Raw genomic sequence first — 13,454 nt, forward strand, 5'->3', positions numbered from 1 at the left:
TCAACAGTTTGAACTGCAAACATGTCATCTCATTAAAAATAATTGGGCGTACATGCGGGATGTTGCATAATAGAATAAAACGAAACTTGTGAAGAAGTGATTGTGTAAATTGGAATCACATTTTAATTTTTAATTATTTCCATTGTAATCAAACATGGAGTGTTGTTTTTACTGTACCGTAATTCAATTGGTCTGAAAATGTTTGTTTGAATGAAAGTATCAATATAACAAAATCTACTAATTGAATAACTAATAATGTTTTGAAGCCAAGATATAATACAATACAATAGAATTTTATTGTCACCGTGGAAGCCAAGTTTAAAAGGCAGTGTTTTCATCATACAATGTAGTTCACAGTATCTTTTTAGGTAGCAATATACAAAAAGAGAAAGAAAAAACACACGAGCAAACGCTTAATTTAGATTTACAAGAAACTTCACAGCATCAAGGGAGAATTACTAAACTTCCGAGGTTCACTCGAAAGCACCACGGGGGGACGCACACCAGCGTCGCTATTGGCTGTCGTCGCTGTCAATCACAGCTCAGGCCCCGCCCCCCGCCAGTTCAGAGGAAACTGCTCCACGTTGAAGCCCAAAACTCAGTCAGCATCTTCCTCGGGCGGGTTTTTCTCCCTCCGCTGCCGCACAAGAACAACCACCATGACGTTCAGGAGGCTGAAGAAGGTGAACTCCAGCGGGCCGGTGGACTCCGGCCCCGCGTCCCAGGACCACGACATTTATTTCCCTTCGTCCAAGTCGGACAGCTGCAGGACGATGGAGCTGACCTCCAGCTCCTCCGAGGTCTACAGCTACAAAACCCTGGCTTACTCTGGAGGGACGCTGCCCAGGAACTTCAAGAAGGTGAGGGGCGTCTTTCACTCCCCCCGCTGCTAATTCATAAACTTAAAGGAAACCTCAAACCGAGAGAGAAACGTTTGTTTATGTTAAAGTGACTTTTCATTCATTGGGTTAGTTTGATGTTGTTTTCTTTGAAGGTTTATAAGAGGGTGTTTTTCCTGTATCATCACATCTGTACCGTTTGATTATCTATGTAATCATTTTAAATCCATTTTACTGTGTTGTGGCTGTTGGTTTATCTGGAAAGGCTTATTGCTCTCCAGAGGACTGGGGGTCAACAGAAGCCCATCCAGGGCCAAGTGTGGACCACCCAGACTCCTAGTCTGATTTATGATGAGTCCACCTCACCACTTCAAGATTTATCACTGGGATTGAAAGAAGATAATGAGTTACAGCACTTTTCAATAACTTTCCCACTTTCCTGACTCAGATGTTTCAAAACTTGAGTGTCTGTAATCCTAATCTGGTCACTGCCTGGATGAGTTGAACCCCCATTTGAGGTACAGTTTCCAGGAAGGACAGCAGCTGGAGTCAGAGTTGCATAATGTGAGTTAAGGGTTTGCCGGTCTGGTGGGTCAATCAGCACATTTTCCCTCAAATATTTCCTCTGATTGAATTCTCTAACTTGATTTTCTCCTTGGAAAAGTTAGAGAGAGTTTCAAACCGACATGTGTAACTGTAACTGGAGGCATGGTGACTGGAGTGAGGGGCTACAACACTGCATTGTACACACACACACACATACACACCACCCCCGTCGCTCCTCTGTGGGTATTTGGGAATAAATGCACTCATTGAGAAGCGTGCAGGACAATTCTGTAAGTGTTGGGACATAAAGAAAGCAACATTTTACTGTGTGGAGGGACTCTGGCACAAAGCTGCCTTTCATGAGGGCAGCATTTGAAAATGATTGAGTTGGAACAGAGGTGGATTGATTTTAGGTGATTTAGTGGACAGATACCTTCCCCTCCTTATTTACACAGTCAGGTAGGGCAGGAACCTGACCTGCTGCTGACTTGGGGTTTCTCTCAATGGAGTTATTGTGGAGAACGGTTCACCGCCGTGTCTTATTTGTTTCTTTTAATAGACCCCGGTTTGCGTAAACTGCTTCAAATTGGAGAAATTCTCAGACGGGCCAACAGCTTTAAGCGCCTGACAGAGGTTGATTTACTGTGAAATTGCAGCTAATTTTAGATGTGTTGTTGATGTCGTGACTGCAGAACGTAAACAAAGAGCAGCCAGAACATGACTTTCCAGTTCCAACAACAATATTTTCGCACAGGTATAATGACCTAGTGGCTTAAAGTTAGAAATGCTCCACATGGTGCACGTGTGCGGCTCTGAGACTTGACAGACCGGTCGACGTATTGATGTTTAGGTGTGTCAAAAAAAAAAAAAGAAAGAAAAAGTTAGGGGGAAACCCTTGTGAGTAATCCGTGAACTCACACAAGTTTCTGGCATGCTTCATACCTTGTTTTCGTTTTCTCCTCACAGGGTGCCAGCCTACAGAAGTGGAAACCCCTCATTCAAACACCAGAACCACAAAGGTACAATCTTATTCACCACTCGCGTGGTATTTATTCTTCACTCTCTATATTTATTCTTCAGTGGTGCGACTCCCCCACCCCCAAACACCATTACGAGTGTGCAGCCTTTCCTCAGAGCCCCGCTATTCGAAACACTCACTCTAACAGTGATCTTCTGTGATTGCAGTCGTCCTCATGCATGATATTCTCACTGATCAGCATGAATTTTCATTATGCGTTCAGTCTCCTGCAATGAGAGGCTTCATGTTGACGCCCTTCAGTCCGGCATACTGTCGTACTGTACGTCTGGCCGGCTGTGACGTCCACATGCTGCCGGGCACAGAGGAACTCCTGTGCAGCCAGCAGAGACATCTTGTTATGCAATTTAGATAAGGATTCACATGAATGCTGACATTGGCCTCATCATGACTTTTAACTCTTCCTGATCTGTTGATTTCCATGTTTTTTCAGTTTTGTTTTTTTTTTAAAGGGGGTTTGCACAAAGCACTGTTTTGTATGATACTCTGAGTGAGAATTAGACTTTGAGATGATATTTATTAGCTTCATTAGCATTCAACATTTGTTGGTTTCTCAGAAACAAACTGGCAGCTTATGCAAATTTTAGCTTTTGTGATGATGATTCAGTGAGTAATTCACCAAAAAGCAGCATAGTAAAAGCTTAGAAGCCTGTTTTAGAGGGCAAGTAGTCAGATGTTCTGCATTCTCCTGTTGTGATGTTCTGCACTTTACCCTAATTCTTCATAAGAAGATGAATATTTCCTTTTTTATTTGTGCAGGTCAGTCACTTTAGATAGAACAGTTTGCAACAGAAAAAGGAAAATCTCAGATCATCTGTCCATCAGAGGATAAACACAGAGTGAAAGATAATCACACACACTTACATTCACACCCACAGGCAGTTTCAGAGTCACCAATTATACTTTTTCCTCTGCAAGTCGACAACAGGGGATGAACACACACAAGGAGAACATGCAAACTTCTAAAGCCAGACCTGAATGGGGACCTCAGAGTTTAATTTTGGAAAAATTGCCACACTGATATCCTTATGCGGTGACTGGTATTGATACATAAAGTTTGAGGAAAACTGACAGATGTTCTTTTTTTGTTTTGATGTTTTCACAGGAAGGTGGTGGTGCTGGAGAAAAAAGAGGATGAGACGTTTGGATTTGAGATCCAGGTAAGAAGATTACCAGTGGTGTCGGGGATGGCTTCTGAGCCCCTCCAGTGCCTTTTAACAGGATTTCCATGATCAGCCGCATCTCTGTCAACAGCGTTTCTATCTCCTCCTGCATCTCTTAATCTCAGCATTTGCTGAGCCTGGTGGGGGGCAAAAGGTCACGTGTCCCTCCAAAAAGTCATTGCCGTTAATCCCATGACTCGAGAGAAGAAGAGATGCTTTTTTTTTTTATATATATTTTCTCCCAGTGTCTGTATTTTAAGCTGTGCGGTTTCCTCACACGCTCCGCTGGCATTACCTGCTGCACTCTCACAGTAGCAGACAAGTCCAAACATTTGACCTCGATATCTGTCGGATCTCTGTCTCCCACATCGCCCCGAAGCGCCGCCGCACAATGTCGGCTGTTTTTCTGACTCCATTCTTTAAATAGTTTCCTGAAGCGATTAAAGCGGGAACGTCTAGCTTCAGATATTGTAAACGCTTTGGGTCAGTTGGAGGTTTCTGAGTGTCAAGTGTTTCTTCAGGGTGGAAAGGACATATTGTTCTATTTACAGTTTTGTTAGCGAGTCTCGCCCTTCCTGTCAGCCCGGAGGAAGTGAGATCATGAGGAGCGGGTTTGATGGCCGCCAGAGAAGGAGACAGATGAGTGTGAAGTCCTGTGGGCGCTCTGTGAGCTGACCGTCCGGCATGTAAAGCTGATATTTCCATATCAGTAGAATTTGCATCATTCGGGCCGCTCACAGACCGTCACGGCAAAGTTTCCAGAGGACTCTCTGTTTGGACATGAAACGCTCGATAAGTCTTGTGGCGGCCTCAGAATCGTTCGATCTGCATTTTGAGGGGAAAGCCTCCGTCAGAGGCAGCGTGTTGGCTGACTGATAGTTGTATCAGTTGTTGCGTGACAAGAGGAAGTCTATCTTTGTTCTGCAGCGCTCCGACCTTCTGCACGGACACGCTGTGGTGAATGAAAGGAGGAACAGCATGCAAATACACGTGGAAGTGGCACGAACCGTTTCCAGGACAACAAAATATTAGCGCCTCGGGACAAACAGATCATTTAAGAAGTTCTTATTTATAAACTGTATTTTAAACATAGATACAATAAAAACAGACACACAAGGCAATGCAGGGCGTCCTAAAAGAAGTTGGGAAATGTTACAATTACATTTCCAGCTAAAATTGTGCAAACTGTTGATTAATTTCACACTCTGTTCATAGAATCAACCCATCAGGACCGCAGGCATCAGTCGAAATCCCATGAACCCCATCAGGCGCATTGAATTTTAGTGATCAATACAAACCTCGCCACCTTTATTTGTTAGGTTAGGGTTATTTGACAAATATCTGCACTACCCAAAGTTGTTGTATAAAAAAATGTTTTGTGTTATTTCTTTCAGAACCTTGCAAAGGAGATATATCTGTTTGATGTAGAATCTAACCTAAAAGAAAACTTTCAAAGATTGATTTCAAATAACGGCGCTGGAGTAAATATTTCTGTATGAAATATATCAGAGGAGACGTATAAGTTCCTTATTTCTATGAGTTATAAAAGTTAGCTGCTGTTTTTTTCGTCAAGACTTCTCGTGAATCGCAGGGTCATAAACTGTCTGCTTTTGGTTCCTGTTGACAGAGTGAACCAGCAGTTCGTGTTTAATCAGACAACAGTAAAGAAATTTCCTTTTACGTAACATTTCAGCGTGATCAGTTATAGCGTCGGCCGAAGAACCCTCAGCCTGTCATTCAGCTCACCTCATCCTGGTATCTGGATATTAGGAATGAGTTTTGTCATATTCAGTGTGATTGCTCTGCCTCTTTCAGACTTACGGCCTCCACCATCAGGACCAGAACTCGGTGGAGATGTGCACGTTCGTCTGCAAGGTGCACAACGACAGCCCGGCCCAGCAGGCCGGACTCAAAGTCGGTGAGTTAAAACCTTTTTTGTTTTTGTTTTTTTTCCCCTCCACTGTGTTTTGTGTTTTCATGTCTGATACAGCCTGAAATAACCTGGAAAACACTTGAAATAGACACGAGGGGAAGTGAGCGGGACATGAGGCTGCGGTTCATCTCGTCCTCTTTTTGTGTTTGCCAGCTGACACTTGCGCACCGTGCGTCAACAAAAGCACTTATGAGTTTCAGCCCACCGTTTAGAGAAGTACAAATATGACTGTGTGCCCGCTCATTTCTCCCGTCAACAAACAGCTAAGTGAGCGGATGCTCCGGCCAACATGCATTCGCCAGCTCCTCTCACCAACCTGCCAGATAGAGCGAGGCGAGCCGGTTTAAAAAAAACAGAAAGATGGGATATTTTTATTTGACAAACAAGTCTGGGTTCATTTAGGTCGATTGTAAAAACAAGTCCCAAATATAAAAGCACAACATCAACACAAACAGCCTATATATATAGATATGTGTCTGTTTTTCTTCAAAAGAGGGTCACTAAACAACAAGGGGAATGTGAAGAAGCAGCTCTTTGCCCCATATGGTGGTGAAGGGTTGATCAGTTCACTTCACTGAATCCTCTCTGGTTTTCAAACCCGTGACAGTTCAGTCACAAGCCGGCCGCTCTCAGCGCCCAGCCTCCTTCAATGTGTCAAAAAAGAAAAAAAAAAAAAGGGGGGGAGGAAAAAAAAAATAACAAAAGTGAAGTTAGTGAAGGTGATTCGTTTGCTTCTGCATCCTCTTTGTTTCTTGCGAACCGGTGTGTGTGTCACCTCGGTTTCACTTCCTACATTCCTCACATGCTCGCTCTTTTGTCCCGTGTGTCTTTCTGCGGACGCACTGACTTCATCACGGTGGGTTTTGAAAGAGGAAAATAAGCTTTGCGCCAGCGTCTCACAAAGGCCGCTGTCACGTCAGAGAGTCCACACCGCATCAAGTTCCTAAAGTGGAACCGTGTGACTCTCACACATTCAAACAATCAAAATAAAGTGTCAACACTGCACAGTAAACATGTTTTGAAGTATACTGATATAAGCAGTTTCTTCTCACGTGAGCTCCACTGATGAACTTGGTGACACGGCTGCGCGCACACACACACACACACACACACACACACACACACACACACACGCACACACGCACACACGCTCGCCCACATTTGTGTAGCACGTGTGTCGGGAATCAAAAGCACCTCGGCAGCCTGCATCTTGTTGTAATTGAGGCTCATCCTGACGTCACGGCCGCTGGTTAACACACATGTTGCGTGCGTGTGCGTGTGTGTGTTTGCAGGGGACACCATCTCGAGTGTGAACGAGGCCACCGTGGAGGGATTCCGACACAAGGAGATCGTTCAGCTCATCAGGGCCTGTGGCAACACACTCAGGTAAACTCACACTCAACAGTAGCAACAGCAGCTTCAACGTGGCTCGTGGAAACACCTCTGTAGGTGCTGCTCGGGGTTTTACATCCATCAGGAATGTTGTTTTTTGTTCTGGCGATGGAAAATTCAAACTGTTTTTATCTGATGAGGAGTGGAGAAAGAAGTGAAACTCCTGCAGAACTGATAAAAATGTCAATCATAATGGGAAAAACCAAAAAAAAGATTCAAGATTTGGTTGTCCATAACTCTAAGTACAATGTTTATCTCTTACGTTCACCTTTTTTAATTTGATTTGGCTTCTCAAAGCTTTTTGCTTTTCTAATTATATCAGTAAGTTTCTTTGTGCCTGTAAAGCACTTTCAATTGTTTCTTGTCTTAAACTGAAAATAAAGTAGAATCTGATCCAGATAACTTCATTCCCTTTAAATGTTTTTCTGTGAAATTTTCATCACTTTTAATTTATGATTGTCATAAACAACCAGCCATTATTATCTTTTGTTAATGCAACATTCAAAAGAATCTGACTTTTTTTTTATTTCTTATGGTTAAAAAGACCATTGGGACTAAAAAGTGCAAAGAAACCTTTAAAAGAAACGTTCATGTTTGAGAAGAAAAGAACTGTTGATAGTCTATTAGAGGAATCTGATGCCAAAATGATAGAAAACCCATAAATTATCCCTCCGTAGTGCCAAACAGAATTTGTTCTCTTGCAGACTGTTAAGATGATGTGAGGGTCAGCTTTTAGCTTTTAGCTTTTAGCTTTTACATCAGGTTCCACATTTGCTGCTCCTCCAGCTTCTTTCACACCGGCTGTGTTGAAGCGTTTAAGTCCAGACTTTAAGGAATGAAAGCTAAACTCAACCCTGTTTAACCCAGTTTTTTCAGTTAGACTAATCCCGTCTACTGTAGCTCCAGTTCTCGGTCAGGATATCAGTTTTCTCTCTGGGTGTTTTAATATGAGCCACACTTTCTTCCTCATATCTTTCTGTACTTGTAAAGAATTCAGAGGGGTAATTAGTCTGAGAGCTGCCGTGAACGACGTGAGGCGACCCACATCAGAGAGCCGGCTTTTATTGACGGACGTCATGAAATTATAGTTACAACTCGAGTCCCCGTAAAACGTTTGTGGAAAATAAACCCTGAAAGTTGTTCCTTCATATGATTCGCAGCACTTGAATGGAAATCCTCCGTGTTTCTTGTCCCCCTCTCATCGTCATCCTGCTTGTAAAACTTGACATCGAGACCCTTTTTCCCACCAGCGACTTATCAAAAGGGCCTTTCGCTGCTTTCTGCCCTTGTAGTTTTTATAAGTGCTTCCTGTTACGCTAATTAACTCGCTGCCTTCTGGTTTTTCATTTAAAGGCTGGAGACGGTTTACAGTGACTCGATCCGAAAAGCTGAGCTGGAGGCCCGACTGCAGTATCTGAAGGTGAGGAGTTTTTTTTTTTTTTTTTTTTTTTCCAACACTTGAATGGGTGTCCAGCAACCACACAAACACACACACACCCACACACACACACTGGATATAGACTCGTCCTCCCCCTCCCTCCACACCTGTCCCGACAGCAGCCCCACCTGCCGTGCAGCCGGCCCGCCGCTCGCCGCAGACATTCCCCACCCGAGCTGCCCGTGAAGTGGCCGGAGCGAGGGAGCTTTGCCCCAAGATCACAGCAGCTGTCCGGCTCTAATCCGCCGCAACACTGCTGCCTTCTGAGATACTAATCCAGCATTTTAAAGATTAACCTGCTGCTAAACGCCCTGGATTTCAGATGTGGAGCACGCCGCTTTTTTCCATTAAATATAGAACTGCTTTGAAAAAGTTGTTCTCCTCCATACAATTTAATCGATACTAGCACTTTGTTGGCGCGGACAATTCAAAATCCCACGAGTCTTGTTTGTTTTGGTTTAGTCTCAGTCGGTTCAAATGTGTCTTTGTTTTCCTTTTTGTAGCAAACTCTGCATGAGAAGTGGGATGAATATCGCTCGCTGATGGTGCAGGAGCAGCGGCTCGTTCACGGTAGGTCACTCCGGTCACGGACGTCGCTCAGCGGATGCCAGATTTAGTTAAAGCTGTTACGGAAGGCTTTTTAATCTAAATAATGGTGGATCAAATCAGTTGATCTGCCTCTGCAATTCTGCACACATTCAATCCTCTGATGCGACTGATTAACTTCAGGTTTAGTTTAGCTCTGTATTAATGAAAGACGCATTATTCCGGTTTTGGTGTTGAATGTATAAACAATCTTCTGTGCATGATTCTCATAGACTTCTTCTCCCCCGCAGGCATCGTGCTGAGCGACGCCGCCGTGTACGAGTCCCTGGAGTCGGCCGGCGTGTACGGCAGCCTCGGCGTTCCCAGCCCGGCGGCGCAGAGAGCGCTCCGCTGCACCGGCAGCACCAGCAGCAGCGCCAGCTTCCTCAGCACGGCCACCGAGGACGACCCCCTGTACCAGACGTGCCTGTACCAGGCGGACGGCAGCGGCGCCGACTCGGACAGCGCCGACAAGAAGAAGGAGCAGCATCAGCAGAGGCAGAACCGCCTGCGGCCGGCCAGCGAGCTCTTCACCAGCGCCAAGACGCAGCTGACCCGCAGCGCCAGCACGCGCAGCTACATGAGGGGGTCGGCGCCGGCGCCGCCCGGCCCGGGGGACAAGCAGGGGGGGTTCGGCTCGCTGCAGAGGAAACAGAAACCCAAAAGCTTCCGCAGGCGCCTCCTCAAATTCATCCCGGGCCTGAACCGGCCGCTGGAGGAGGAGGAGAGCAAACTGTGAACGGCCGACGGACCTGAAGCCCAGAAAGACCCGAGACCCAAACTGGAACTGCCAAAGAAAAAAAACTAACTGTCCAAAGAGTGAAGAACAATGCCTGATCGCACCTCTCCGTGGCTGAGCGGGCGGACCAACGAACATCTGACTGCAAGGAGTGTTCCACAGCCGGACGTTACTGTTGTTTTGACGTTTAAATTATTTATTTATTTTGTTTATGTACAGAATGAAGGACTTCAACTTTTTTCCTCTGCATGCGTGACTTTAACTTCGACGGTTGAATAAATGACCCATGTAAAATGAGCAACACAACATTTTGATACGGACTTTTGAGTCTTCACAGCCGACCTTGATTTATATTTTTTTTTTCCACACAAAGTTCATGGCTCCTAAAAATAAAATATGTGTCGTTTTCGGATTACACGCTGCTCATTTTGTGCAAAAACTCTCAAAAGTCATTTTGTTCCTCAAAACCACAGCTTTTTGTGGGAATCCTAGCTGCCGACCTCAAATCGGCGCTGTGACCTCGAGTGTACGCACGACCTGCTGCTAATTCCTCTGCTGGAGACGCGTCTTTTGCACATGTGATGCGTAAAAACATAGTAATCCTTTATCACTTCACAGCCTTCTGAAGAGCTTCGGAGGTTAGCCTATGTGGCTTCGGGCCGCTCGAGGCAGCTTGGATGCTGTGAAGTATCCAGAAAGGAGGCTGTTGTGTCGCTTCTGACACAGTTTATTGTTGGGAGAATAGCAAGGAATGTGCGGAGAAAAGCATGACCCGAAATTCCAAACACAACCGCTTTCTTTCAGCTCCTGCAGACCGGTGCTTGATTCCCCGTCTTCCACGCTCCCATATTCCCATGGCGTGCTTCAGTTGTGCATGGTCTGATTTGGTTGAGTCGCTGTGAGAGTGTGTGTGTGTGTGTGTGTGTGTGTGTGTGTGTGTGTGTGTGTTGGGCGGGGGTCGCTCGCAGTCTTTTCATTCCTGGCTCCCAGCTGACCCATGAGGTCATGGTGGTCACTCTCTCTGTTGGCTCTGCGGCGCTGATCCCCTTTGTCCTCGGCCGCTCCATTCACAGATGCAGCAGGAGTGTCGGCGATGGTGAGCGATGGTATGCGGCCATGTGTCCGAGCCGGTCTCTCTTCGGGCGAGTGAGGAGGTGGGGGGTTAAGGAGGGGGGGGGGGGGGGGGAAGGTTTTGAGGGGTCACTGATGTAAAGGATTGTTATGCGCGGTCACCGGCGCTTAAAATACGGGTTCACGGCGAATGGCCTGAACACGTAACGACGGGATAATTAGTCGAGATAACGGCACGCTTAAAACAAAGTCTGAAAGGGCCATTTAGCAGAGACCAGAGGAGACAGCTGATGCTCTGCAATTAACACGGCAGGAGAACAACCATGCAGCGGCAAATATTTGGACATCGCCTCCCTGCTAAAACACTGCTGTTGATTCAAAGACTAGACGCTGAATTTACTTTGGTCTTTGTGCGGCCTTAGACTGAACCAAGGGCTTTCAGCTTCTGCTGATTCTGCTGCAGGTTTAGTTAAGAGTTTTGGCTTCTCCGCCCTGCACCAAGCCTGTGTTTACGTCAGCCATTACAAGACAGAGGCCGGGTTGAAGCAGAAAACTCATCAAATCAACACGACTACAGAAGCTTATTGAATCAAAATTGTGCTGGTGAGTTGTTTTCTTTCTCTGTCATATACAACTGACCTATAACGCTGGTTGAAGAAAAATTGCACCAACCAAAGGAGTTTAAGTTACGTTGGTTGTGTGACCACACCTCCTCATTCAGGAGTGTTTGTTTGTGCAGTGTGCTTCCTGATCCTGGACCTGCGGAGCGTTTGCTTCCTCGGCTTTGCATGTGTGTCTCCCTGCTCCTTCACACCTTATTCAAATAATGGAGTCGTTATCAGACTTCTGCAGAGCTTGATGACAACCCTCCTTTTTTAATCTGCCGCGCTGTAACAGAGATACGCGGAGCTCGTGCAGAGCCGGGAAGATCTCATAACATAGGAATGACTCTACAGGGAAATCTGTCAGGCCCGCTCTGACACCGATATGTTGGAAGACTGCAAGTTTTAATATGAAAACCTTTGAAATCAGTCATAATAATGGCTTCATGATGAACCTCAAAGGCAAAGTTCTTGAAGCGAACAGATAACAGGCCAAAAGAATTAGATGAGGTTCTATTAGGTTTAACTCCAGGCCTGTGCCGTGGAGGCTGCATGTTCTACCTGTGTATGAATTTATTTCAGTGAACCTTCGGTGATCTGTGAACTCTTCTGTCCAACCTGATCGACTTTTGAGAACCTAGAGTCATTAAAGTCTGTTGTTGATGAGAGAGAAGTTGAGACGAGAGGAAGCTGGAGGGTCAGTCAGACTGCGGTGAAACACGTCAGACCATGGTGAGATTTCTCAAACCTGGGCTGCGTCAGACGGGCCGTTGGTTAAATTAATAGGATCGTTAGTTCTTGTTTTAAAATAAGGAAGCATACATAAGTTTGGTCTGACACGGAAACGGTATTTATTTCCACAGATGAGACTCCAGACAAAACCACAAATGTTACCCAGCCCTCTCCGAAGCAGAAATATCTCCACAAAGGGAAGGTTTTGGCGTCACTGAGTGTGGGTGGCTGGTGTGGCGGTGCTGTGTGCGATACAGGGAGAGGAGCTGTGTGGGCCGCCAGAGCAGGATGTCGGGGGGGGGCAAACGTGCCGGAAATCCACCACCATAAAGATATGAGCGTGTGTCTGACGAGGTTTCAGATAAAACGGACTGCATCACAAGAACGCATGCGAGGATCTGGGTGGGCGTATATGTGTGTTTAACAGAGAGCGCTAACAGGTAACGGGCCATAAAACGAGCGCAGACTGGACACCTGCTCCACCAGACGACAGGTGTGAGATAAAGGCCGCTCCAGGGTCAGAAATCAAAGATGGAAGCGGCCCTGTTTTGGATAAAATACACACACAAATGCACAAATAGTTTAACAGATGACTGCTTCATTTTCAGCAACCACCACATGTGCAGCTGACTAAATGCAAAGCTTCCAATAATCTGCATGTCCGGTAAAGCTGAAGCATCTGGTTCCAGAGCCGCGGCTTTCAGCTGATACCCTAAACCTTATATTATCACTTTGCGGCTTTAACAGCTTGTGTCCTGGAGCTGTGGCTGCTTATTTCCACACAACAGGTCGTTCATGAGCAACTCAGGACCTTTATTAAGGAAGCAGGCGGACTCGGACGACAGTGAATCTACGTTTCCCTCCGTGTGCGAGGCGACAGAGAGAAGAATGAACTGGGTATGGAGCGGACAGTGGCTCGCAGAATTTCAAAGAGATTTTTAATCTTGTTGTCATATTCACACACCAGTGGAGGCAGGTACCATGCAAGAAACTCAGCCCATCCATTAGGAGCAAGACGGGGTTCAGTGTCTTGCTCAAGGACACTTTGACATGTGGGCATATGGGGATTGAACTTGCAACTTTGAGAGATGACTCACCCTCACAGCCAAGCCACAGCAGTTGGCGCAGAGATCCAACACACACGCGGACAGAATGAAGAAGAATGAACACAATTTAATTTAAGAAATAACTTAAATAAAAAGAATTGTCACGTTTGCAAATCTACAAAATAAAAGCAAGCAAACTCTTTGTGGTAACACAATCTCAATTTCACCAGCCACTGTGTCTCAAATGACTGAGTGTGTTTTCCAACCCTGAGGTCACTGGATCGATGTCCTTCTCTTTTTTGTTTTTTTGTGTGTGAAACTGGTCTAAAAAA

At 45.6% G+C, this 13,454-nt stretch overlaps 1 protein-coding gene across 1 annotated transcript; it reads left to right on the top strand.

Moving 5' to 3' along the window:
• The first annotated feature begins 603 nt into the window (after positions 1–603).
• tamalin (trafficking regulator and scaffold protein tamalin) lies at positions 604–10,088 on the top strand. The gene is made up of 8 exons (XM_030119729.1): positions 604–860; positions 2,352–2,404; positions 3,527–3,581; positions 5,400–5,502; positions 6,810–6,903; positions 8,263–8,329; positions 8,851–8,917; positions 9,184–10,088. Exons 1-8 carry the CDS (start codon positions 660–662, stop codon positions 9,669–9,671), a joined length of 1,128 nt encoding a protein of 375 aa, XP_029975589.1. The 5' UTR covers positions 604–659; the 3' UTR covers positions 9,672–10,088.
• Positions 10,089–13,454: the final 3,366 nt, after the last annotated feature.

This window comes from Salarias fasciatus, chromosome 20 (genome assembly GCF_902148845.1).
Source record: "Salarias fasciatus chromosome 20, fSalaFa1.1, whole genome shotgun sequence".
NCBI classification, from domain to species: Eukaryota; Metazoa; Chordata; class Actinopteri; order Blenniiformes; family Blenniidae; genus Salarias; species Salarias fasciatus.

Excerpts from the sequence above, each read along its gene's own strand:
- tamalin (XM_030119729.1), top strand. The coding sequence starts at position 660 with ATGACGTTCAGGAGGCTGAAGAAGGTGAACTCCAGCGGGCCGGTGGAC. Across the intron at positions 861-2,351 it reads TGCCCAGGAACTTCAAGAAG|GGTGCCAGCCTACAGAAGTG; the intron begins GTGAGGGGCGTC and ends TTCTCCTCACAG. Across the intron at positions 8,330-8,850 it reads CCCGACTGCAGTATCTGAAG|CAAACTCTGCATGAGAAGTG; the intron begins GTGAGGAGTTTT and ends TCCTTTTTGTAG.